Here is a 27041-nt window from a genome sequence, read left to right as displayed (position 1 = left end):
CTGATTACTAAAATCATGATCAAAATATGAATCACTGCCTAAATTGAACCCCCGAATCTTTGTAACTGCATCATTGCCCCCAAACAACTCGGATTGCCACAGAATCAAATCGCTGCCACGTCAGACTCCCCAGACCTTGGGAATGAAATCACTGTCTTTCTCGTTGTTAGATCGCTAGAATCAAATTAAATCAAATCAAATCATTTCAAAAATATCACATGAGCACAAAATTTGCGTTCATGCCTATTTGGGGGCCAGGGTTGTCCTGTCCTAATTTAGAAGTCAGACCTAGGATTCACTAAATCATTCAAAGAGGCAATAATACAATCCTGGAAAGAAGGGTGTCCTGCCAAACTTTCGAAGCTGCTAATGCTCTCTCCATGCAAAAGGAGGCAAGTTTGACCACAAAAGGGTACATCAGTTGTAACTATCAATATACCACTCCTTCCACAAGGGAATGATCAAACAGTACTAGTAGCATAGTCTCATGCTTGCCTTATTGACATAACATAACCCACGAATAGTGTCCGGGATACTATGCAACAAACCCGAGGATAGGTGAATGAAACCAGTCAATCTTGTTTAACACTTACCATTGGATCTCGAAGTCATCGTCATCACCCATTGGGTGATAGTTGCCCGACCAAGGGAATTCTGAGGAATTTAAAGGATTCCCACCAGAGTGATCAATCTAAACAATTGTCTTTCCATTACTTATTGTTTCCCGAAATGTGCCTCAATTTATTTTTAAAAGTGCGTGATCAAATTTCAACTTCTATTTTTTACAAAATCCTTTTTCAAAATAAAGTGCAGCTTTTTTTTTTTCTCTTTAAAATTTCAATGTTTCCCAATCCGCTTTTTTTTTCCGAATGTTTTGGGGAGTTCGAATTTTATTCCAAGGAATCAACCAAACGATTACCCGTTAGCCAAATATCTTGTACAGGAACCAAAATTTTATTCGAAATGAGAGACTCGGTCATTACTTCCTTGTCTAACATTTCTCCATAAAATTAAGGTTCCCTCAAAGTCAGCGGCCCAAATGTTTTTACCTGATAAAAAGAACTTTCCATAATTTCAAAACTCTTTTCAAATTTTATTTTCAAAAAATTTCCAAAGAATTTTAGATCTTATTCCAAGAAATCAATCAAACAATCAACTTATAGTCAAATGTCTTCTAAGGAAATTCAAAATTTCACTTCAAAGTGAGAGACTCGGTCATCACCTCCTCATCAACACTTTTCCATAAAATCAAATTCCCTCTAAAGTCAAAAACCTAAGGATTTCTGTCTGATCAAAAACTTTCCATAATTTCTAAAATTCTACTCGTGTTTTCTTTCACAATTCTTTCCTCCCAAGGAGCTCTCGATCTTATTCCAAGTATCTAATCAAACAATTGTCTCCTTAGTCAAATGTCTTTCTAGGGGATTTCGAATTTTATTCAAAACTGAGGATTTGGTCACCACTTCCTTATCTACCATTTTTCATAAAAGTCGAAATTCCCCCTAAAGTCAATGACTTGAAGATTTTTATTCGATCAAACACCTTCCATAATCTCCGAGGCTCAACTTAAGTTAGAAAGTTCCTTTTTTCTTTTTTTTAGAAGTTAATTCTTTAATAACATGTTTTCTTGGGGATTTAAATTTTAAAAAGCCAGTCGTTCTTTTCTTTTTCTTCTTCTTTGATCACTAAGGTAAGAACCCAAATTCAAACTCAAATTCTTTAAAATTGGGAAACCACCCACCTAATTTACTACTGATTACTAAAATCATGATCAAAATATGAATCACTGCCTAAATTGAACCCCCGAATCTTTGTAACTGCATCATTGCCCCCAAACAACTCGGATTGCCACAGAATCAAATCGCTGCCACGTCAGACTCCCCAGACCTTGGGAATGAAATCACTGTCTTTCTCGTTGTTAGATCGCTGGAATCAAATTAAATCAAATCAAATCATTTCAAAAATATCACATGAGCACAAAATTTGCGTTCATCCCTATTTGGGGGCCAGGGTTGTCCTGTCCTAATTTAGAAGTCAGACCTAGGATTCACTAAATCATTCAAAGAGGCAATAATACAGTCCTGGAAAGGAGGGTGTCCTGCCCAACTTTCGAAGCTGCTAATGCTCTCTCCATGCGAAAGGAGGCAAATTTGATCACAAAAGGGCACATCAGTTGTTACTATCAATATACCACTCCTTCCACAAGGGAATGATCAAACAGTACTAGTAGCATAGTCACATGCTTGCCTTATTGACATAACATAACCCACGAATAGTGTCCGGGATACTATGCAACAAACCCGAGGATAGGTGAATGAAACCAGTCAATTTTGTTTAACACTTACCATTGGATCTCGAAGTCATCGTCATCACCCATTGGGTGATAGTTGCCCGACCAAGGGAATTCTGAGGAATTTAAAGGATTCCCACCAGAGTGATCAATCTAAACAATTGTCTTTCCATTACTTATTGTTTCCCGAAATGTGCCTCAATTTATTTTTAAAAGTGCGTGATCAAATTTCAACTTCTATTTTTTACAAAATCCTTTTTCAAAATAAAGTGCAGCTTTTTTTTTTTCTCTTTAAAATTTCAATGTTTCCCAATCCGCTTTTTTTTTCCGAATGTTTTGGGGAGTTCGAATTTTATTCCAAGGAATCAACCAAACGATTACCCGTTAGCCAAATATCTTGTACAGGAACCAAAATTTTATTCGAAATGAGAGACTCGGTCATTACTTCCTTGTCTAACATTTCTCCATAAAATTAAGGTTCCCTCAAAGTCAGCGGCCCAAATGTTTTTACCTGATAAAAAGAACTTTCCATAATTTCAAAACTCTTTTCAAATTTTATTTTCAAAAAATTTCCAAAGAATTTTAGATCTTATTCCAAGAAATCAATCAAACAATCAACTTATAGTCAAATGTCTTCTAAGGAAATTCAAAATTTCACTTCAAAGTGAGAGACTCGGTCATCACCTCCTCATCAACACTTTTCCATAAAATCAAATTCCCTCTAAAGTCAAAAACCTAAGGATTTCTGTCTGATCAAAAACTTTCCATAATTTCTAAAATTCTACTCGTGTTTTCTTTCACAATTCTTTCCTCCCAAGGCGCTCTCGATCTTATTCCAAGTATCTAATCAAACAATTGTCTCCTTAGTCAAATGTCTTTCTAGGGGATTTCGAATTTTATTCAAAACTGAGGATTTGGTCACCACTTCCTTATCTACCATTTTTCATAAAAGTCGAAATTCCCCCTAAAGTCAATGACTTGAAGATTTTTATTCGATCAAACACCTTCCATAATCTCCGAGGCTCAACTTAAGTTAGAAAGTTCCTTTTTTCTTTTTTTTAGAAGTTAATTCTTTAATAACATGTTTTCTTGGGGATTTAAATTTTAAAAAGCCAGTCGTTCTTTTCTTTTTCCTCTTCTTCTTTGATCACTAAGGTAAGAACCCAAATTCAAACTCAAATTCTTTAAAATTGGGAAACCACCCACCTAATTTACTACTGATTACTAAAATCATGATCAAAATATGAATCACTGCCTAAATTGAACCCCCGAATCTTTGTAACTGCATCATTGCCCCCAAACAACTCGGATTGCCACAGAATCAAATCGCTGCCACGTCAGACTCCCCAGACCTTGGGAATGAAATCACTGTCTTTCTCGTTGTTAGATCGCTGGAATCAAATTAAATCAAATCAAATCATTTCAAAAATATCACATGAGCACAAAATTTGCGTTCATCCCTATTTGGGGGCCAGGGTTGTCCTGTCCTAATTTAGAAGTCAGACCTAGGATTCACTAAATCATTCAAAGAGGCAATAATACAGTCCTGGAAAGGAGGGTGTCCTGCCCAACTTTCGAAGCTGCTAATGCTCTCTCCATGCGAAAGGAGGCAAATTTGATCACAAAAGGGCACATCAGTTGTTACTATCAATATACCACTCCTTCCACAAGGGAATGATCAAACAGTACTAGTAGCATAGTCTCATGCTTGCCTTATTGACATAACATAACCCACGAATAGTGTCCGGGATACTATGCAACAAACCCGAGGATAGGTGAATGAAACCAGTCAATTTTGTTTAACACTTACCATTGGATCTCGAAGTCATCGTCATCACCCATTGGGTGATAGTTGCCCGACCAAGGGAATTCTGAGGAATTTAAAGGATTCCTACCAGAGTGATCAATCTAAACAATTATCTTCCCATTACTTATTGTTTCCCGAAATGTGCCTCAATTTATTTTTAAAAGTGCGTGATCAAATTTCAACTTCTATTTTTTACAAAATCCTTTTTCAAAATAAAGTGCAGCTTTTTTTTTTTTCTCTTTAAAATTTCAATGTTTCCCACTCCGCTTTTTTTTCCGAAATTTTTGGGGAGTTCGAATTTTATTCCAAGGAATCAACCAAACGATCACCCGTTAGCCAAATATCTTGTACAAGAACCAAAATTTTATTCGAAATGAAAGACTCGGTCATTACTTCCTTGTCTAACATTTCTCCATAAAATTAAGGTTCCCTCAAAGTCAGCGGCCCAAATGTTTTTACCTGATAAAAAGAACTTTCCATAATTTCAAAACTCGTTCCAAATTTTATTTCCAAAAAATTTCCAAAGAATTTTAGATCCTATTCCAAGAAATCAATCAAACAATCACCTTATAGTCAAATGTCTTCTAAGGAAATTCAAAATTTCACTTCAAAGTGAGAGACTCGGTCATCACCACCTCATCAACACTTTTCCATAAAATCAAATTCCCTCTCAAGTCAAAAACCAAAGGATTTCTGTCTGATCAAAAACTTTCCATAATTTCTAAAATTCTACTCGTGTTTTCTTTCACAATTCTTTCCTCCCAAGGAGCTCTCGATCTTATTCCAAGTATCTAATCAAACAATTGTCTCCTTAGTCAAATGTCTTTCTAGGGGATTTCGAATTTTATTCAAAACTGAGGATTTGGTCACCACTTCCTTATCTACCATTTTTCATAAAAGTCGAAATTCCCCCTAAAGTCAATGACTTCAAGATTTTTATTCGATCAAACACCTTCCATAATCTCCGAGGCTCAACTTGAGATAGAAAGTTCCTTTTTTCTTTTTTTTAGAAGTTAATTCTTTAATAACATGTTTTCTTGGGGATTTAAATTTTAAAAAGCCAGTCGTTCTTTTCTTTTTCCTCTTCTTCTTTGATCACTAAGGTAAGAACCCAAATTCAAACTCAAATTCTTTAAAATTGGGAAACCACCCACCTAATTTACTACTGATTACTAAAATCATGATCAAAATATGAATCACTGCCTAAATTGAACCCCCAAATCTTTGTAACTGCATCATTGCCCCCAAACAACTCGGATTGCCACAGAATCAAATCGCTGCCACGTCAGACTCCCCAGACCTTGGGAATGAAATCACTGTCTTTCTCGTTGTAAGATCACTGGAATCAAATTAAATCAAATCAAATCATTTCAAAAATATCACATGAGCACAAAATTTGCGTTCATGCCTATTTGGGGGCCAGGGTTGTCCTGTCCTAATTTAGAAGTCAGACCTAGGATTTACTAAATCATTCAAAGAGGCAATAATACAGTCCTGGAAAGGAGGGTGTCCTGCCCAACTTTCGAAGCTGCTAATGCTCTCTCCATGCAAAAGGAGGCAAGTTTGATCACAAAAGGGCACATCAGTTGTTACTATCAATATACCACTCCTTCCACAAGGGAATGATCAAACAGTACTAGTAGCATAGTTTCATGCTTGCCTTATTGACATAACATAACCCACGAATAGTGTCTGGGATACTATGCAACAAACCCGAGGATAGGTGAATGAAACCAGTCAATTTTGTTTAACACTTACCATTGGATCTCGAAGTCATCGTCATCACCCATTGGGTGATAGTTGCCCGACCAAGGGAATTCTGAGGAATTTAAAGGATTCCTACCAGAGTGATCAATCTAAACAATTATCTTCCCATTACTTATTGTTTCCCGAAATGTGCCTCAATTTATTTTTAAAAGTGCGTGATCAAATTTCAACTTCTATTTTTTACAAAATCCTTTTTCAAAATAAAGTGCAGCTTTTTTTTTTTTTCCGCTTTAAAATTTCAATGTTTCCCAATCCGCTTTTTTTTCCGAAAGTTTTGGGGAGTTCGAATTTTATTCCAAGGAATCAACCAAACGATCACCCGTTAGCCAAATATCTTGTACAAGAACCAAAATTTTATTCGAAATGAGAGACTCGGTCATTACTTCCTTGTCTAACATTTCTCCATAAAATTAAGGTTCCCTCAAAGTCAGCGGCCCAAATGTTTTTACCTGATAAAAAGAACTTTCCATAATTTCAAAACTCTTTTCAAATTTTATTTTCAAAAAATTTCCAAAGAATTTTAGATCTTATTCCAAGAAATCAATCAAACAATCACCTTATAGTCAAATGTCTTCTAAGGAAATTCAAAATTTCACTTCAAAGTGAAAGACTCGGTCATCACCTCCTCATCAACACTTTTCCATAAAATCAAATTCCCTCTAAAGTCAAAAACCTAAGGATTTCTGTCTGATCAAAAACTTTCCATAATTTCTAAAATTCTACTCGTGTTTTCTTTCACAATTCTTTCCTCCCAAGGAGCTCTCGATCTTATTCCAAGTATCTAATCAAACAATTGTCTCCTTAGTCAAATGTCTTTCTAGGGGATTTCGAATTTTATTCAAAACTGAGGATTTGGTCACCACTCCCTTATCTACCATTTTTCATAGAACTCGAAATTCCCCCTAAAGTCAATGACTTGAAGATTTTTATTCGATCAAACACCTTCCATAATCTCCGAGGCTCAACTTAAGTTAGAAAGTTCCTTTTTTCTTTTTTTTAGAAGTTAATTCTTTAATAACATGTTTTCTTGGGGATTTAAATTTTAAAAAGCCAGTCGTTCTTTTCTTTTTCCTCTTCTTCTTTGATCACTAAGGTAAGAACCCAAATTCAAACTCAAATTCTTTAAAATTGGGAAACCACCCACCTAATTTACTACTGATTACTAAAATCATGATCAAAATATGAATCACTGCCTAAATTGAACCCCCAAATCTTTGTAACTGCATCATTGCCCCCAAACAACTCGGATTGCCACAGAATCAAATCGTTGCCACGTCAGACTCCCCAGACCTTGGGAATGAAATCACTGTCTTTCTCGTTGTTAGATCGCTGGAATCAAATTAAATCAAATCAAATCATTTCAAAAATATCACATGAGCACAAAATTTGCGTTCATGCCTATTTGGGGGCCAGGGTTGTCCTGTCCTAATTTAGAAGTCAGACCTAGGATTCACTAAATCATTCAAAGAGGCAATAATACAGTCCTGGAAAGGAGGGTGTCCTGCCCAACTTTCGAAGCTGCTAATGCTCTCTCCATGCAAAAGGAGGCAAGTTTGATCACAAAAGGGCACATCAGTTGTTACTATCAATATACCACTCCTACCACAAGGGAATGATCAAACAGTACTAGTAGCATAGTTTCATGCTTGTCTTATTGACATAACATAACCCACGAATAGTGTCTGGGATACTATGCAACAAACCGGAGGATAGGTGAATGAAACCAGTCAATTTTGTTTAACACTTACCATTGGATCTCGAAGTCATCGTCATCACCCATTGGGTGATAGTTGCCCGACCAAGGGAATTCTGAGGAATTTAAAGGATTCCTACCAGAGTGATCAATCTAAACAATTATCTTCCCATTACTTATTGTTTCCCGAAATGTGCCTCAATTTATTTTTAACAGTGCGTGATCAAATTTCAACTTCTATTTTTTACAAAATCCTTTTTCAAAATAAAGTGCAGCTTTTTTTTTTTTTCCGCTTTAAAATTTCAATGTTTCCCAATCCGCTTTTTTTTCCGAAAGTTTTGGGGAGTTCGAATTTTATTCCAAGGAATCAACCAAACGATCACCCGTTAGCCAAATATCTTGTACAAGAACCAAAATTTTATTCGAAATGAGAGACTCGGTCATTACTTCCTTGTCTAACATTTCTCCATAAAATTAAGGTTCCCTCAAAGTCAGCGGCCCAAATGTTTTTACCTGATAAAAAGAACTTTCCATAATTTCAAAACTCTTTTCAAATTTTATTTTCAAAAAATTTCCAAAGAATTTTAGATCTTATTCCAAGAAATCAATCAAACAATCACCTTATAGTCAAATGTCTTCTAAGGAAATTCAAAATTTCACTTCAAAGTGAAAGACTCGGTCATCACCTCCTCATCAACACTTTTCCATAAAATCAAATTCCCTCTAAAGTCAAAAACCTAAGGATTTCTGTCTGATCAAAAACTTTCCATAATTTCTAAAATTCTACTCGTGTTTTCTTTCACAATTCTTTCCTCCCAAGGAGCTCTCGATCTTATTCCAAGTATCTAATCAAACAATTGTCTCCTTAGTCAAATGTCTTTCTAGGGGATTTCGAATTTTATTCAAAACTGAGGATTTGGTCACCACTCCCTTATCTACCATTTTTCATAGAACTCGAAATTCCCCCTGAAGTCAATGACTTGAAGATTTTTATTCGATCAAACACCTTCCATAATCTCCGAGGCTCAACTTAAGTTAGAAAGTTCCTTTTTTCTTTTTTTTAGAAGTTAATTCTTTAATAACATGTTTTCTTGGGGATTTAAATTTTAAAAAGCCAGTCGTTCTTTTCTTTTTCCTCTTCTTCTTTGATCACTAAGGTAAGAACCCAAATTCAAACTCAAATTCTTTAAAATTGGGAAACCACCCACCTAATTTACTACTGATTACTAAAATCATGATCAAAATATGAATCACTGCCTAAATTGAACCCCCAAATCTTTGTAACTGCATCATTGCCCCCAAACAACTCGGATTGCCACAGAATCAAATCGTTGCCACGTCAGACTCCCCAGACCTTGGGAATGAAATCACTGTCTTTCTCGTTCTTAGATCGCTGGAATCAAATTAAATCAAATCAAATCATTTCAAAAATATCACATGAGCACAAAATTTGCGTTCATGCCTATTTGGGGGCCAGGGTTGTCCTGTCCTAATTTAGAAGTCAGACCTAGGATTCACTAAATCATTCAAAGAGGCAATAATACAGTCCTGGAAAGGAGGGTGTCCTGCCCAACTTTCGAAGCTGCTAATGCTCTCTCCATGCAAAAGGAGGCAAGTTTGATCACAAAAGGGCACATCAGTTGTTACTATCAATATACCACTCCTACCACAAGGGAATGATCAAACAGTACTAGTAGCATAGTTTCATGCTTGTCTTATTGACATAACATAACCCACGAATAGTGTCTGGGATACTATGCAACAAACCGGAGGATAGGTGAATGAAACCAGTCAATTTTGTTTAACACTTACCATTGGATCTCGAAGTCATCGTCATCACCCATTGGGTGATAGTTGCCCGACCAAGGGAATTCTGAGGAATTTAAAGGATTCCTACCAGAGTGATCAATCTAAACAATTATCTTCCCATTACTTATTGTTTCCCGAAATGTGCCTCAATTTATTTTTAAAAGTGCGTGATCAAATTTCAACTTCTATTTTTTACAAAATCCTTTTTCAAAATAAAGTGCAGCTTTTTTTTTTTTTCCGCTTTAAAATTTCAATGTTTCCCAATCCGCTTTTTTTTCCGAAAGTTTTGGGGAGTTCGAATTTTATTCCAAGGAATCAACCAAACGATCACCCGTTAGCCAAATATCTTGTACAAGAACCAAAATTTTATTCGAAATGAGAGACTCGGTCATTACTTCCTTGTCTAACATTTCTCCATAAAATTAAGGTTCCCTCAAAGTCAGCGGCCCAAATGTTTTTACCTGATAAAAAGAACTTTCCATAATTTCAAAACTCTTTTCAAATTTTATTTTCAAAAAATTTCCAAAGAATTTTAGATCTTATTCCAAGAAATCAATCAAACAATCACCTTATAGTCAAATGTCTTCTAAGGAAATTCAAAATTTCACTTCAAAGTGAAAGACTCGGTCATCACCTCCTCATCAACACTTTTCCATAAAATCAAATTCCCTCTAAAGTCAAAAACCTAAGGATTTCTGTCTGATCAAAAACTTTCCATAATTTCTAAAATTCTACTCGTGTTTTCTTTCACAATTCTTTCCTCCCAAGGAGCTCTCGATCTTATTCCAAGTATCTAATCAAACAATTGTCTCCTTAGTCAAATGTCTTTCTAGGGGATTTCGAATTTTATTCAAAACTGAGGATTTGGTCACCACTCCCTTATCTACCATTTTTCATAGAACTCGAAATTCCCCCTGAAGTCAATGACTTGAAGATTTTTATTCGATCAAACACCTTCCATAATCTCCGAGGCTCAACTTAAGTTAGAAAGTTCCTTTTTTCTTTTTTTTAGAAGTTAATTCTTTAATAACATGTTTTCTTGGGGATTTAAATTTTAAAAAGCCAGTCGTTCTTTTCTTTTTCCTCTTCTTCTTTGATCACTAAGGTAAGAACCCAAATTCAAACTCAAATTCTTTAAAATTGGGAAACCACCCACCTAATTTACTACTGATTACTAAAATCATGATCAAAATATGAATCACTACCTAAATTGAACCCCCGAATCTTTGTAACTGCATCATTGCCCCCAAACAACTCGGATTGCCACAGAATCAAATCGCTGCCACGTCAGACTCCCCAGACCTTGGGAATGAAATCACTGTCTTTCTCGTTGTTAGATCGCTGGAATCAAATTAAATCAAATCAAATCATTTCAAAAATATCACATGAGCACAAAATTTGCGTTCATGCCTATTTGGGGGCCAGGGTTGTCCTGTCCTAATTTAGAAGTCAGACCTAGGATTCACTAAATCATTCAAAGAGGCAATAATACAGTCCTGGAAAGGAGGGTGTCCGGCCCAACTTTCGAAGCTGCTAATGCTCTCTCCATGCAAAAGGAGGCAAGTTTGATCACAAAAGGGCACATCAGTTGTTACTATCAATATACCACTCCTTCCACAAGGGAATGATCAAACAGTACTAGTAGCATAGTTTCATGCTTGCCTTATTGACATAACATAACCCACGAATAGTGTCCGGGATACTATGCAACAAACCCGAGGATAGGTGAATGAAACCAGTCAATTTTGTTTAACACTTACCATTGGATCTCGAAGTCATCGTCATCACCCATTGGGTGATAGTTGCCCGACCAAGGGAATTCTGAGGAATTTAAAGGATTCCTACCAGAGTGATCAATCTAAACAATTGTCTTTCCATTACTTATTGTTTCCCGAAATGTGCCTCAATTTATTTTTAAAAGTGCGTGATCAAATTTCAACTTCTATTTTTTACAAAATCCTTTTTCAAAATAAAGTGCAGCTTTTTTTTTTTTCTCTTTAAAATTTCAATGTTTCCCAATCCGCTTTTTTTTCCGAAAGTTTTGGGGAGTTCGAATTTTATTCCAAGGAATCAACCAAACGATCACCCGTTAGCCAAATATCTTGTACAGGAACCAAAATTTTATTCGAAATGAGAGACTCGGTCATTACTTCCTTGTCTAACATTTCTCCATAAAATTAAGGTTCCCTCAAAGTCAGCGGCCCAAATGTTTTTACCTGATAAAAAGAACTTTCCATAATTTCAAAACTCTTTTCAAATTTTATTTTCAAAAAATTTCCAAAGAATTTTAGATCTTATTCCAAGAAATCAATCAAGCAATCACCTTATAGTCAAATGTCTTCTAAGGAAATTCAAAATTTCACTTCAAAGTTAGAGACTCGGTCATCACCTCCTCATCAACACTTTTCCATAAAATCAAATTCCCTCTAAAGTCAAAAACCTAAGGATTTCTGTCTGATCAAAAACTTTCCATAATTTCTAAAATTCTACTCGTGTTTTCTTTCACAATTCTTTCCTCCCAAGGAGCTCTCGATCTTATTCCAAGTATCTAATCAAACAATTGTCTCCTTACTCAAATGTCTTTCTAGGGGATTTCGAATTTTATTCAAAACTGAGGATTTGGTCACCACTTCCTTATCTACCATTTTTCATAAAAGTCGAAATTCCCCCTAAAGTCAATGACATGAAGATTTTTATTCGATCAAACACCTTCCATAATCTCCGAGGCTCAACTTAAGTTAGAAAGTTCCTTTTTTCTTTTTTTTAGAAGTTAATTCTTTAATAACATGTTTTCCTGGGGATTTAAATTTTAAAAAGCCAGTCGTTCTTTTCTTTTTCCTCTTCTTCTTTGATCACTAAGGTAAGAACCCAAATTCAAACTCAAATTCTTTAAAATTGGGAAACCACCCACCTAATTTACTACTGATTACTAAAATCATGATCAAAATATGAATCACTGCCTAAATTGAACCCCCGAATCTTTGTAACTGCATCATTGCCCCCAAACAACTCGGATTGCCACAGAATCAAATCGCTGCCACGTCAGACTCCCCAGACCTTGGGAATGAAATCACTGTCTTTCTCGTTGTTAGATCGCTGGAATCAAATTAAATCAAATCAAATCATTTCAAAAATATCACATGAGCACAAAATTTGCGTTCATGCCTATTTGGGGGCCAGGGTTGTCCTGTCCTAATTTAGAAGTCAGACCTAGGATTCACTAAATCATTCAAAGAGGCAATAATACAGTCCTGGAAAGGAGGGTGTCCTGCCCAACTTTCGAAGCTGCTAATGCTCTCTCCATGCAAAAGGAGGCAAGTTTGATCACAAAAGGGCACATCAGTTGTTACTATCAATATACCACTCCTTCCACAAGGGAATGATCAAACAGTACTAGTAGCATAGTTTCATGCTTGCCTTATTGACATAACATAACCCACGAATAGTGTCCGGGATACTATGCAACAAACCCGAGGATAGGTGAATGAAACCAGTCAATTTTGTTGAACACTTACCATTGGATCTCGAAGTCATCGTCATCACCCATTGGGTGATAGTTGCCCGACCAAGAGAATTCTGAGGAATTTAAAGGATTCCTACCAGAGTGATCAATCTAAACAATTGTCTTTCCATTACTTATTGTTTCCCGAAATGTGCCTCAATTTATTTTTAAAAGTGCGTGATCAAATTTCAACTTCTATTTTTTACAAAATCCTTTTTCAAAATAAAGTGCAGCTTTTTTTTTTTTTTCTTTAAAATTTCAATGTTTCCCAATCCGCTTTTTTTTCCGAAAGTTTTGGGGAGTTCGAATTTTATTCCAAGGAATCAACCAAACGATCACCCATTAGCCAAATATCTTGTACAGGAACCAAAATTTTATTCGAAATGAGAGACTCGGTCATTACTTCCTTGTCTAACATTTCTCCATAAAATTAAGGTTCGCTCAAAGTCAGCGGCCCAAATGTTTTTACCTGATAAAAAGAACTTTCCATAATTTCAAAACTCGTTTCAAATTTTATTTCCAAAAAATTTCCAAAGAATTTTAGATCCTATTCCAAGAAATCAATCAAACAATCACCTTATAGTCAAATGTCTTCTAAGGAAATTCAAAATTTCACTTCAAAGTGAGAGACTCGGTCATCACCTCCTCATCAACACTTTTCCACAAAATCAAATTCCCTCTCAAGTCAAAAACCTAAGGATTTCTGTCTGATCAAAAACTTTCCATAATTTCTAAAATTCTACTCGTGTTTTCTTTCACAATTCTTTCCTCCCAAGGAGCTCAATATCTTATTCCAAGTATCTAATCAAACAATTGTCTCCTTACTCAAATGTCTTTCTAGGGGATTTCGAATTTTATTCAAAACTGAGGATTTGGTCACCACTTCCTTATCTACCATTTTTCATAAAAGTCGAAATTCCCCCTAAAGTCAATGACTTGAAGATTTTTATTCGATCAAACACCTTCCATAATCTCCGAGGCTCAACTTAAGGTAGAAAGTTCCTTTTTTCTTTTTTTTAGAAGTTAATTCTTTAATAACATGTTTTCCTGGGGATTTAAATTTTAAAAAGCCAGTCGTTCTTTTCTTTTTCCTCTTCTTCTTTGATCACTAAGGTAAGAACCCAAATTCAAACTCAAATTCTTTAAAATTGGGAAACCACCCACCTAATTTACTACTGATTACTAAAATCATGATCAAAATATGAATCACTGCCTAAATTGAACCCCCAAATCTTTGTAATTGCATCATTGCCCCCAAACAACTTAGATTGCCACAGAATCAAATCACTGCCACGTCAAACTCCCCAGACTTTGGGAATGAAATCACTGTCTTTCTCGTTGTTAGATCGCTGGAATCAAATTAAATCAAATCAAATCATTTCAAAAATATCACATGAGCACAAAATTTGCGTTCATGCCTATTTGGGGGCCAGGGTTGTCCTGTCCTAATTTAGAAGTCAGACCTAGGATTCACTAAATCATTCAAAGAGGCAATAATACAGTCCTGGAAAGGAGGGTGTCCTGCCCAACTTTCGAAGCTGCTAATGCTCTCTCCATGCAAAAGGAGGCAAGTTTGATCACAAAAGGGCACATCAGTTGTTACTATCAATATACCACTCCTTCCACAAGGGAATGATCAAACAGTACTAGTAGCATAGTTTCATGCTTGCCTTATTGACATAACATAACCCACGAATAGTGTCCGGGATACTATGCAACAAACCCGAGGATAGGTGAATGAAACCAGTCAATTTTGTTGAACACTTACCATTGGATCTCGAAGTCATCGTCATCACCCATTGGGTGATAGTTGCCCGACCAAGAGAATTCTGAGGAATTTAAAGGATTCCTACCAGAGTGATCAATCTAAACAATTGTCTTTCCATTACTTATTGTTTCCCGAAATGTGCCTCAATTTATTTTTAAAAGTGCGTGATCAAATTTCAACTTCTATTTTTTACAAAATCCTTTTTCAAAATAAAGTGCAGCTTTTTTTTTTTTTTCTTTAAAATTTCAATGTTTCCCAATCCGCTTTTTTTTCCGAAAGTTTTGGGGAGTTCGAATTTTATTCCAAGGAATCAACCAAACGATCACCCGTTAGCCAAATATCTTGTACAGGAACCAAAATTTTATTCGAAATGAGAGACTCGGTCATTACTTCCTTGTCTAACATTTCTCCATAAAATTAAGGTTCGCTCAAAGTCAGCGGCCCAAATGTTTTTACCTGATAAAAAGAACTTTCCATAATTTCAAAACTCGTTTCAAATTTTATTTCCAAAAAATTTCCAAAGAATTTTAGATCCTATTCCAAGAAATCAATCAAACAATCACCTTATAGTCAAATGTCTTCTAAGGAAATTCAAAATTTCACTTCAAAGTGAGAGACTCGGTCATCACCTCCTCATCAACACTTTTCCACAAAATCAAATTCCCTCTCAAGTCAAAAACCTAAGGATTTCTGTCTGATCAAAAACTTTCCATAATTTCTAAAATTCTACTCGTGTTTTCTTTCACAATTCTTTCCTCCCAAGGAGCTCAATATCTTATTCCAAGTATCTAATCAAACAATTGTCTCCTTACTCAAATGTCTTTCTAGGGGATTTCGAATTTTATTCAAAACTGAGGATTTGGTCACCACTTCCTTATCTACCATTTTTCATAAAAGTCGAAATTCCCCCTAAAGTCAATGACTTGAAGATTTTTATTCGATCAAACACCTTCCATAATCTCCGAGGCTCAACTTAAGGTAGAAAGTTCCTTTTTTCTTTTTTTTAGAAGTTAATTCTTTAATAACATGTTTTCTTGGGGATTTAAATTTTAAAAAGCCAGTCGTTCTTTTCTTTTTCCTCTTCTTCTTTGATCACTAAGGTAAGAACCCAAATTCAAACTCAAATTCTTTAAAATTGGGAAACCACCCACCTAATTTACTACTGATTACTAAAATCATGATCAAAATATGAATCACTGCCTAAATTGAACCCCCAAATCTTTGTAATTGCATCATTGCCCCCAAACAACTTAGATTGCCACAGAATCAAATCACTGCCACGTCAAACTCCCCAGACTTTGGGAATGAAATCACTGTCTTTCTCGTTGTTAGATCGCTGGAATCAAATCCAATCCTTTCCAAAATATAACACAAGGACATAATTTGCATTCGTGCCTATCTGGCGGGTAGGGTTGCCCTGTCCTAATTTAGAAGTCAGACCTAGGATTCACTAAATCATTCAAAGAGGCAATAATACAGTCCTGGAAAGGAGGGTGTCCTGCCCAACTTTCGAAGCTGCTAATGCTCTCTCCATGCAAAAGGAGGCAAGTTTGATCACAAAAGGGCACATCAGTTGTTACTATCAATATACCACTCCTTCCACAAGGGAATGATCAAACAGTACTAGTAGCATAGTTTCATGCTTGCCTTATTGACATAACATAACCCACGAATAGTGTCCGGGATACTATGCAACAAACCCGAGGATAGGTGAATGAAACCAGTCAATTTTGTTTAACACTTACCATTGGATCTCGAAGTCATCGTCATCACCCATTGGGTGATAGTTGCCCGACCAAGGGAATTCTGAGGAATTTAAAGGATTCCTACCAGAGTGATCAATCTAAACAATTGTCTTTCCATTACTTATTGTTTCCCGAAATGTGCCTCAATTTATTTTTAAAAGTGCGTGATCAAATTTCAACTTCTATTTTTTTCAAAATCCTTTTTCAAAATAAAGTGCAGCTTTTTTTTTTTTTTCTCTTTAAAATTTCAATGTTTCCCAATCCGCTTTTTTTTCCGAAAATTTTGAGGAGTTCGAATTTTATTCCAAGGAATCAACCAAACGATCACCCGTTAGCCAAATATCTTATACAGGAACCAAAATTTTATTCGAAATGAGAGACTCGGTCATTACTTCCTTGTCTAACATTTCTCCATAAAATTAAGGTTCCCTCAAAGTCAGCGGCCCAAATGTTTTTACCTGATAAAAAGAACTTTCCATAATTTCAAAACTCTTTTCAAATTTTATTTTCAAAAAATTTCCAAAGAATTTTAAATCTTATTCCAAGAAATCAATCAAACAATCACCTTATAGTCAAATGTCTTCTAAGGAAATTCAAAATTTCACTTCAAAGTGAAAGACTCGGTCATCACCTCCTCATCAACACTTTTCCATAAAATCAAATTCCCTCTAAAGTCAAAAACCTAAGGTTTTCTGTCTGATAAAAAACTTTCCATAATTTCTAAAATTCTACTCGTGTTTTCTTTCACAATTCTTTCCTCCCAAGGAGCTCTCGATCTTATTCCAAGTATCTAATCAAACAATTGTCTCCTCAGTCAAATGTCTTTCTAGGGGATTTCGAATTTTATTCAAAACTGAGGATTTGGTCACCACTTCCTTATCTACCATTTTTCATAAAAGTCGAAATTCCCCCTAAAGTCAATGACTTGAAGATTTTTATTCGATCAAACACCTTCCATAATCTCCGAGGCTCAACTTAAGTTAGAAAGTTCCTTTTTTCTTTTTTTTAGATGTTAATTCTTTAATAACATGTTTTCTTGGGGATTTAAATTTTAAAAAGCCAATCATTCTTTCCTTTTTCCTCTTCTTCTTTGATCACTAAGGTAAGAACCCAAATTCAAACTCAAATTCTTTAAAATTGGGAAACCACGCACCTAATTTACTACTGATTACTAAAATCATGATCAAAATATGAATCACTGCCTAAATTGAACCCCCAAATCTTTGTAACTGCATCATTGCCCCCAAACAACTCAGATTGCCACAGAATCAAATCACTGCCACGTCAAACTCCCCAGACTTTGGGAATGAAATCACTGTCTTTCTCGTTGTTAGATCGCTGGAATCAAATCCAATCCTTTCCAAAATATAACACAAGGACATAATTTGCATTCGTGCCTATCTGGGGGGTAGGGTTGCCCTGTCCTAATTGAGAAGTCAGACCTAGGATTCACTAAATCATTCAAAGAGGCAATAATAAAATCCCGGAAAGGAGGGTATCCTGCCCTAGTTTGGAAGCTGCTAATGCTCTCTCCATGCAAAAGGAGGCAAGTTTGGTCACAAAAGGGCACATCAGTTGTTACTATCAATATACCACTCCTTCCACAAGGGAATGATCAAACAGTACTAGAATTATAGTCTCATGCTTGCCTTATTGACATAACATAACCCATGAATAGTGTCCGGGACACTAAGCAACAAACCCGAGGATGGGTGAATGAAACCAGTTAATTTTGTTTAACACTTACCGCTGGATCTCGAAGTCATTGTTATCACCCATTGGGTGATAGTAGCCCGACCAAGGGAATTCTGAGGAATTTAAAGGATTTCTACCAAAGTGATCAATCTAAACAATTGTCTTTCCATTACTTATTATTTCCCGAAATGTGCCCCAATTTATTTTCAAAAGTGCGTGATCAAATTTCAACTTCTATTTTTTTCAAAATCCTTTTTCAAAATAAAGTGCAGTTTTTTTTTCTTCTTTAAAATTTCAATGTTTCCTTTTCCTCTTTTTTTTTGAAAGTTTTGAGGAGTTTGGATTTTATTCCAAGGAATCAACCAAACGATCACCCTTTATCCAAATATCTTGTACAGGAACCAAAATTTTATTCGAAATGAGAGACTCGGTCATTACTTCCTTGTCTAACATTTCTCCATAAAATTAAGGTTCCCTCAAAGTCAGCGGCCCAAATATTTTTACCTGATAAAAAGAACTTTCCATAATTTCAAAACTCTTTTCAAATTTTATTTTTAAAAAATTTCCAAAGAATTTTAGATCTTATTCCAAGAAATCAATCAAACAATCACCTTATAGTCAAATGTCTTCTAAGGAAATTCAAAATTTCACTTCAAAGTGAAAGACTCGGTCATCACCTCCTCATCAACACTTTTCCTTAAAATCAAATTCCCTCTAAAGTTAAAAACCTAAGGATTTCTGTCTGATCAAAAACTTTCCATAATTTCTAAAATTCTACTTAGGTTTTCTTTCACAATTCTTTCCTCCCAAGGAGCTCTCGATCTTATTCCAAGTATCTAATCAAACAATTGTCTCCTCTGTCAAATGTCTTTCTAGGGAATTTCGAATTTTATTCAAAATTGAAGATTTGGTCACCACTTCCTTCTCTACCATTTTTCATAAAATTCGAAATTCCCCCTAAAATTTTGTTCTCCCAAAAAAGCCTTCCAAATACTTTATTGCAGCAGAGATTCATCAGTCTGTTAGGCCTAAAGTTACTTAACCTACAGGCCACTCTAATTAGCAATGACTTGGCCCCTAATTAAATCATGCAGACAATCAAGCTAAATCAAATAAACCTTTTACAGCTAACCTGTAAACCCAGCCCATCTATCCTAATAACTTTTGTAAACTCAAACCACCTCTCTTCCTCTCTCTCCCTCAAAACACAGTTAATCATATTAGATGGAGATATTGTGTTTCAAATGGAATTCATGAAGACATAATTGATTTGATATGATTAAGACGATCACATACAGATCTGTAAAACTTACATTAGAGTTACTTGGGACTGAGATTTTTGATTGGCCATAAAAGTAGCCAATTCCACCCAACAAACTCGCAACTGCAGCCTTACCAGTGGAGATGGACTCAGAATCAAGCTGAAAACAACATATCATAATATCAGAACAGTCCATTTTATGCAAAATATAGATTTTGTACAATTGAATACAACTTAAACATAAAATGAAATGGCCACCAGGATTATTTGAACTGCTTGACATTTTATTTTGGTGAGTTAAAGTAAGATTCATTTAAAAAAGGCATCAAGGGAATGCCATCTGTATACAAAAGAGGAGAAGAAAAAAAAAACCCTATACATCTTCATGTGTATCAAAAAGCTCTACAAAATTTAAGAGTTGGTCAAGAAAAGAGATCATAGGAATTGTATAATTTTCCTTAAAATCTTGATCACAAAATTAAAGAATTGGTCAAGCTCTCCCTAAGCCTCGAAAAAAAAGGGAGACAAGCATTGTTCTTTTCAAACTGAGAGCTGAAAAAGTCTCCTTGAGCCTATGAACTGGCCGAATAACTTTTATCAACATATTCATAATTTTAAGTTTAAACACAATGAGACCATTCAAATTATAATAATAAGAATAACAATAATAATAATAAAAACTATATCTTAAGAATCGTATAATTTTCCTGCAGTCACCAATGTGACTAGGCTTATAGTGACATGTTACTTGCAACAAAACTATCAAAGACATGCCATGATCCTAAAAATTCTGCATACAGTTATTTGATTTCAAAAAACAAATGACACAAATATAAGGATTTCATATGAATGGATACCGCATCAGCCAAATTAAAGCATTTTTTGAATTTGTCATCAAATTCTTTTTCCTTCTCATCTAGTTGACTAGTCAGTAAGGTACCCAAAAGTATGAAGCAAAATTATCCCAACTTACAAAGCTGAAATAAATAGCTTGTGCTATTGAAAGTAAACAAAAAAATTACAAGAAATTGGGGTATAAGTCAACGTGTCCATACAAAAAGGATTGTAATATTGCGCACTAAAAAAAGAAATATAATTTCGAGAGGGAGGGTTAAACTTGTTTATGCAAAAGGAATATGATCCTACATTCAGAAGATATTTCAAATCCCCAAAGAGCAAAAAGTTCAAAAAATATTTAAATTTAAAATAAACAGGGAAATTTGGTCGGAGGACTGGGCTACGTGGTCAGGAAAATGGTACCATTATGCTGAGTTCTTGTCAATGACATTGACATCATCACATTGCCTATTGACTTAAAATCTTGATCACAGCGCACCCATCTTATCTCTACACCCTCCCGTGAGAATGACTGCACTACACCACTCACTTCTTTTAACAGCGTTAACAACTTCACTCTTCATTTCCTCTGCTAAATCAAATTAATGAACGTTATGAATTGACATGAATCCCATCTCTGTAACAATTCTTTGAAGTTTTTATTCTAGGTCTTTTAGACAACAATCATTCCCAAAGTTGTCTCCCCCCCTCTCTCTCTCTCTCTCTCTCTCTCTCTCTCTTAATCGGCATGCCCGTTTACTCTCCTTTGTCTATTAAGCTGATCTTTTTCCTTCCTCACTGTCCACCAAGTTAATTAAAAAATGTAAGTGAAGGTTTTCATGTAATCCTATATGCAGTCCTCTAGATTTCATGACTTCCTAGCATATTGCTAAATATTTTTAGTTGCCTCTTTTCAAATTGAAAAGAGGTTATTTACCTCAAATCTAATTCTGCAGTCTTTCTTGTTTGGCAATACCAACAAGCAGCCTGTTTTCTTGTGCTTCTAATAAGTTATACCAGTATTACTTATACGGAAGTTTCATAAAGAATGAGACACTTGTAATCTTATAAACACAATGTTCACAATCAAGATAAAGGAAACATGCACAGAACTTGACAGAAGATACCTGTAAGGCTGCTGAGACGTTCTTTAAGTCTTGAATCTTTTACGCCAGTTCCAGATATAAAAGCTACATCTGTTCTGAAAGAAATCCTACCCAAGATCTGCATAAAAAACAGAAAAGCATATGGGGTAGAAGAGAAATAGAAACCTGAGAATGGCAATCATAGTCCGTGGACACATGTAACCTGTTACCTCCCTGACTGCCTACCTGAAATACTAAAATGTTATAAGAATCATCGGTAGTGTCTGAGAGTTGCAAACGACCAAACTTCCTCATCTAACAACACATACAAGAGTGTGAGTGAGCAAGCAAGCAAGCGCACACACACAGAGCATAAGTGAAAGAACCACTGCTGAAAACTGAAACATGAAACACTAGTACGATTATAACACTGTAAAATGGAAGCAAATGAATGTTTTACCAATAGCAGAAATCAACATGATTTAGCATGCAGAAAAAACAGCAGACAACAAAAAACATTAATTCTTACTTGGGCTCCAAGATTTTGCTGGACAAGGTCTGATAAATTGTGAATGTGAGATGTCCTGAAGCCAGAATAATGGACTTCCAAATCATCCTGCAAAAAATTGGTTTGAGATTAAAGCTGAATTAAAAATATTGTTGGGGCCACAAAATACATAAACATGGAGGAGCACAGGCATGCATGAGTAATTATTTCCTCTTTCACAATGAAGGTTCCTGTGCATCTATTTGACAACATACCATTGATTCTAAATTTAGATTCAAACTGCCAACATCTGTTTGTGATCCAAAAGCCAGGAGAGAATTCTCACAAATGTTCAAGGTCTCCCTACTCAAACTCAAAGCGTTCCCATCTTCATTCGCAAGATAGAAGAAACGGTGCACAGTTTGCATCACCTCACTAAGCTTGGATCTGATAAAAATCAAAACAAATGAACGAAACATAAGCCAATAATACCATCCTACTTCTAGCAACTCCCAATTTAAGAATAGAAAATATTCAAGAATTCATGATATGAAACAAAAACGTGAAAACTATAAATTATGCTAAGTAAGAGAACATAAATGTAATTTACCAATTCTTACAGAGTATACAAAGTCGAATTTGAAAAATAAAAAGAAAAAGAAAAAGAAAAAAGAGAACCTCACTGCCATAGTCCAAGAAGCGAGCAAGTTTCTTTAGTCATATTTGTAAACCATGACACGAGGCACAGATCTAAAGAGAGCTTCCTAGGCTATACTTCAAAGTGTGAAGCACGTGGCAAGCACATAGGCTTTGAACTTAAGAATAGCCACATCCTTATATATTGCTGAATTCATTAACAAATAAATATTTTTCTCAAAAATAAGACTTCTAAGATAAGAACGCATTCTAATCTTCATCCTGTCATTGTTTGTATCAATGCTGTCATTAATTAAATTTAATTCATTCATTTCTTTGGGGGGTTTCAATAAATTGTTTGCAATTATAATTCAACAGAACCAAACATTTTTTATGATCCTTTGTTTTCGTCTTTAGTCCTAAAATTCTATTTAATTTACAAAAATCAATTGTTAGCTGATGACATGATGTGTAATTCCTAAATATAGACCTTTTAAAATTTCCCCCCAAAAATATACACTCATTTGATAAATTTCCAAACACACATTTAACCCATGAGAAGTATTCATTCAGTACAAGTTTACTTTCGACAATATAGAAGTACTGTTACAAAGCACCCACAATATAAAACTACTATTATAACAATGGGTAAATGTACTGGCAACACAAATACACAACCCAATCGTTAGTACTAATGAGTGTATTCTTACAAGATCCCATAATTAATGCCTAAACTGCTAAAAATGCAAACCAATAATTCCCAGCATCTTTACTGTGTAAAATTTCAAACAAATAAAAACCATAACATAGAAAAAAATGTGTGCAATTGCCGTAAAATGGTCAATGACAGGTATATGGATGTTAATCAAGGCTAACACACATTTCTTTTTGTGCAAACCAATAATTTCCACCTCAAATTCACATGCTATTTTCTTATAGGTTGTCTTGTAGAAAATCTCCAGTTTTGGGGCTATATCCACTAAACAAAACATGCTTATTAGAGGTATTTGATAAGACAAATGTAAGATTGGTGGGAAAGATATTTACTTCTCACTTTGCACATCAATTCGAACTGCCCAGTCCCCTCCATAGCCACTGCCATCTTCTTTGGATTTCAAAAAACTTGTCATCAAGGTCATATCTTGGTCAACTAGCATTGACGTCCATAATCCCGTCCATTGTGACACGTCCAACCATATGTCTTCAATTCATCTGAATCTTGGCAGACATGTCGCATGAAATATCTTCCATCCTTTAATCCAAGCCACATCAATCCAGCAACCAGAGACTGTGGAGTCCTGACAACTACAACTGTTAATTTTATTTATTTTTTGATAAATAACTGTTAATTACAACCATCTTTACCACAATGGATAAAATTGAAAGGGTTAACAACCTTCACCGTGAATTTATGGAACCTCTTGGGATCGAGGAAACAATGCTCAAACACAATATATAAATATCACATATAATATAACACCAGTCATCCTCGGCTCCTTTTATTTCAAATCAAAACACCCATTATTTTGACTCATAATTTTGAAAGCGACCCTGCTACACAATTCTGAATTAATTTCTATATGAAAATTATGTTCGTAAATCATTTTACAGTCATAAAAAAGGAATTTTATTTTCCCCTCTCTCTCTGCCTCTTCTTTGTATTGCTGTGGTAAACGTAAGTCTTAAACTGGAGGCAAACATCATAAACTTTGTTCTTAAACTGGAGGCAAAATAAGCTGTTTTTTTTTTTTTTTTCCTGCCTAAAGCCCATTTGTTTTCGGCTAAAAAGCAACTAAAAAATCTTTAAAAAATCAACTTTCCCACTAGAAAAAACTACATTTTTTAGAAACAATGAAAGCAACAGTTTATAGATTCTATAATATACATACACACACACACACACATATATATTATATGAGTTTATTCAAATTGTAGATGAAAGTTTCACCTGAGGAAGATCCATGATCTTTGGGGCAGGGAATGGGGTCACGACCCTGGGTTTCTGAGGATGTTCAACGGCAATTATAAGTCGATGAATCATGAAAAGGACAATCAAGAACGCGATGATAGCAAACCCTAGAACAACTTTGAGATCAACATTTAAGAGGCGAATGAGACTGTGGTCTCTGCTTCTGTGCTTTCGGAGTTTGGGATTGCGGAGAGGGGTTCGATCTTCGTCGGCGTCTGTATTTGATTCTGCTTCTCGCACTTCGTCGCCCACTTCCAGCCATTTTCAGATCAGTGAGCACTGAGGAGAGAGAGTAGAGAGAGAGAGAGAGAGAAGAAGATGAAGATAGAAATGTGCCGTGGACTTCGGCTGGGCGAGTATGGACCGTTGTCTGGCCCAAGTTTAGGCCCAATAAGTAATAACGCTCAATTAGCAAATATTGGCCCACTTTGAGGCCCATTATTTAATTGAAGCCCATTTTGACAAACTTTGCTGTCCAACTGGCCCAGGCAAACTTGGAAAAAACCGGAGCACAAGCAACAATCAATATTTCTAAAACTAGTAATTAAGGTCGAAAATGAACCAAGTAATAGGTTGTTTAATTTTGATTTGATAATTTAACGAGTTTAAAATTATATTTAAATTTGATTTTTTTATATAACGAATTGATTTTGAATGAGTTTTTAACAAGTTGTACATAAGTCGAGTTTAAATAACTTTATTTTGGGAACATAGAAAAAAAGCCATCATATTAGTTTATTAGGATTATATCACCTCTACTTTTTTGTACGTTTTCTTAAAAAAAAAAAAAAGCCAATAAATAGCTTTGTTTGCTTTTTTCCTACTTCCCAAAAGTCAAGTAGTAGAACTTAACAAGTTTATGTTTATGTTTATGTTTGACTTATTTACATAATAAGTTAATCTCGAATGATGAGTTTTTAACTTGATTTATTTAACGGCCATACTAGTAATTAAAATTCTACCAAAGGATGCTTTTCATGGCATTGAAAATTTATAAGGAAAGAAAGAAAAAAGAAAAATATTATTGTTATTTTTCCATGTAAGCAAAAGTGTTTGTTAAATTTCACTTATCACTCGTTCTACCAAAATTTCTTTTGCCTCTGTCACTTTTAATAATTAATCTTTTATGGTTTAAATCAAGTTGCAATTAATGTCACATTTTCATTGTACATATGACCTTAATAAGTTGACAAAACTTATTATATGAGCCATTAATGCACCTTTATATTTTCATCAAAATTTCACTTTAATTCTTACATCTGTACCAAAATTTCACTTTGATATCTCCATTTTAAATTTGTTTTAGCTTCGTTAACAGTAGATAAATAGAAAATGACATCACAACTATCAAGTATAAAAAGATTAATTGTCACAATTAAGGCCAGGTTTGGCAAGTCCCACAAAAATTAAAAAAAAAAAAAGTCAAAAAATTACACAAAAAGCAAAAAAATCATTACTATTCACAAATAAAATATATTAAAAAAATATTTTATACATTTTTGTAATACAAAAGTTTGAATTACACTGTCAGCCGTACTGCCGCAGTAGGAAGGCAGGTCATACACTTTTTGGGGAAAAAAAAAATTTACATATATAAAGCCACATGGCAATGTTGGGTTCTTGGGGGCCCACTAAGGGTTCCGTTTTGATAATCCGAAGCGTTAATATGTAAAACTCGTTGAGTACTATATATCTGTAAAAAATCACGTTGATCGGATATCATTAACTATATGATCAAATCAGTTTTGTATAAACAAAACGGATGGTGTGATAGTTAACTGTTGAAAAAAAAAACTAATCCAATCACATAGCTATCAATATCCGATCAACGTGATTTTTTACAAGCATATAATACTTGACAAGTTGTACATATTGAACGGTTCAGATTATTAAAATGGGATCTATGGTGGCCCCCACAGACCGACCATCACTGTCCAAACACTTTGCCTCGAATGAGGCAATAATTTGCTGTGTAAGACATGCTGCCCCAGCAGGGCAGCCGTACAACCTACTCAACTTTCTTTCCCTATACACATTTGTATAAACAAGCTCCTCGTGCCTGGTTCGCCAAGTTTAGCTCCACCATTCATGATTTTGGATTCTCCTCCAGTGCCTATGATTCTACCATTTTTATTCGTAAGACAGAGCGTGGTATTATTCTTCTTCTTCTCTATGTGGATGATATGATCATCACTAGCAATGACACAGTGGGTATCTCTAGTCTCAAACAGTTTCTCAGCCGCCAATTTGAGATGAAGGATTTGGGTCTTCTCAGCTATTTTCTCGGCTTGGAAATCTCTCATGATCCGTCTGGTTACTTTCTTTCCCAAGCCAAGTATACTTCTGATCTCTTGGCTCGTGCTGGTCTTACCGATTTCAAGACTACCTCTACTCTCGTGGATCTTCAGACTCGTCTCACACCTCTTGATGGTCACATGTTGTCTAATGCTGCTTTATATCGTCAACTAGTTGGCAATCTTGTCTATCTCACAGTTACTCGTCCAGACATTGCTTATGCTGTTCATATTGTTAGTCAGTTCATGACTGTTCCTCGCTCTCCACACTATGATGCTCTAGTTCGCAATTTACGATATCTCAAAGGCACTATATTTCATGGTCTTCACTACTCCGCTCACTCTTTCCTACAGTTACATGCATTTTCTGATGCTGATTGGGCAGAGGACCCTACT

The 27041-nt window shown here is 35.2% G+C and overlaps 1 protein-coding gene across 3 annotated transcripts in view; it reads right to left on the bottom strand.

The window, feature by feature from the left end:
- Positions 1-24683, bottom strand: part of LOC114256785 (mannosyl-oligosaccharide glucosidase GCS1) — a 39394-nt gene extending 14711 nt beyond the window's left edge. Inside the window, exons 1-7 of one of the 3 annotated variants that reach the window (XM_082875775.1) lie at positions 24331-24683; positions 23430-23680; positions 22022-22193; positions 21789-21875; positions 21506-21574; positions 21302-21398; positions 19390-19497 (exon numbers count right to left, since the gene is read on the bottom strand). In XM_082875775.1, coding sequence (XP_082731901.1) covers positions 19493-19497; positions 21302-21398; positions 21506-21574; positions 21789-21875; positions 22022-22193; positions 23430-23539 — 540 coding nt within the window. In that variant the 5' untranslated portion in view covers positions 23540-23680; positions 24331-24683 and the 3' untranslated portion in view covers positions 19390-19492. Of the gene's footprint in view, positions 1-19389; positions 19498-21301; positions 21399-21505; positions 21673-21788; positions 21876-22021; positions 22194-23429; positions 23681-24330 lie in introns of those variants that run through there. The other 2 variants (XM_082875776.1, XM_082875777.1) reach the window with 2 other exon arrangements.
- Positions 24684-27041: the final 2358 nt, after the last annotated feature.

This window comes from Camellia sinensis, chromosome 6 (assembly GCF_055761805.1).
Source record: "Camellia sinensis isolate YWXY chromosome 6, ASM5576180v1, whole genome shotgun sequence".
NCBI classification, from domain to species: Eukaryota; Viridiplantae; Streptophyta; class Magnoliopsida; order Ericales; family Theaceae; genus Camellia; species Camellia sinensis.
This window is presented reverse-complemented; position numbering and strand designations above follow the sequence as displayed.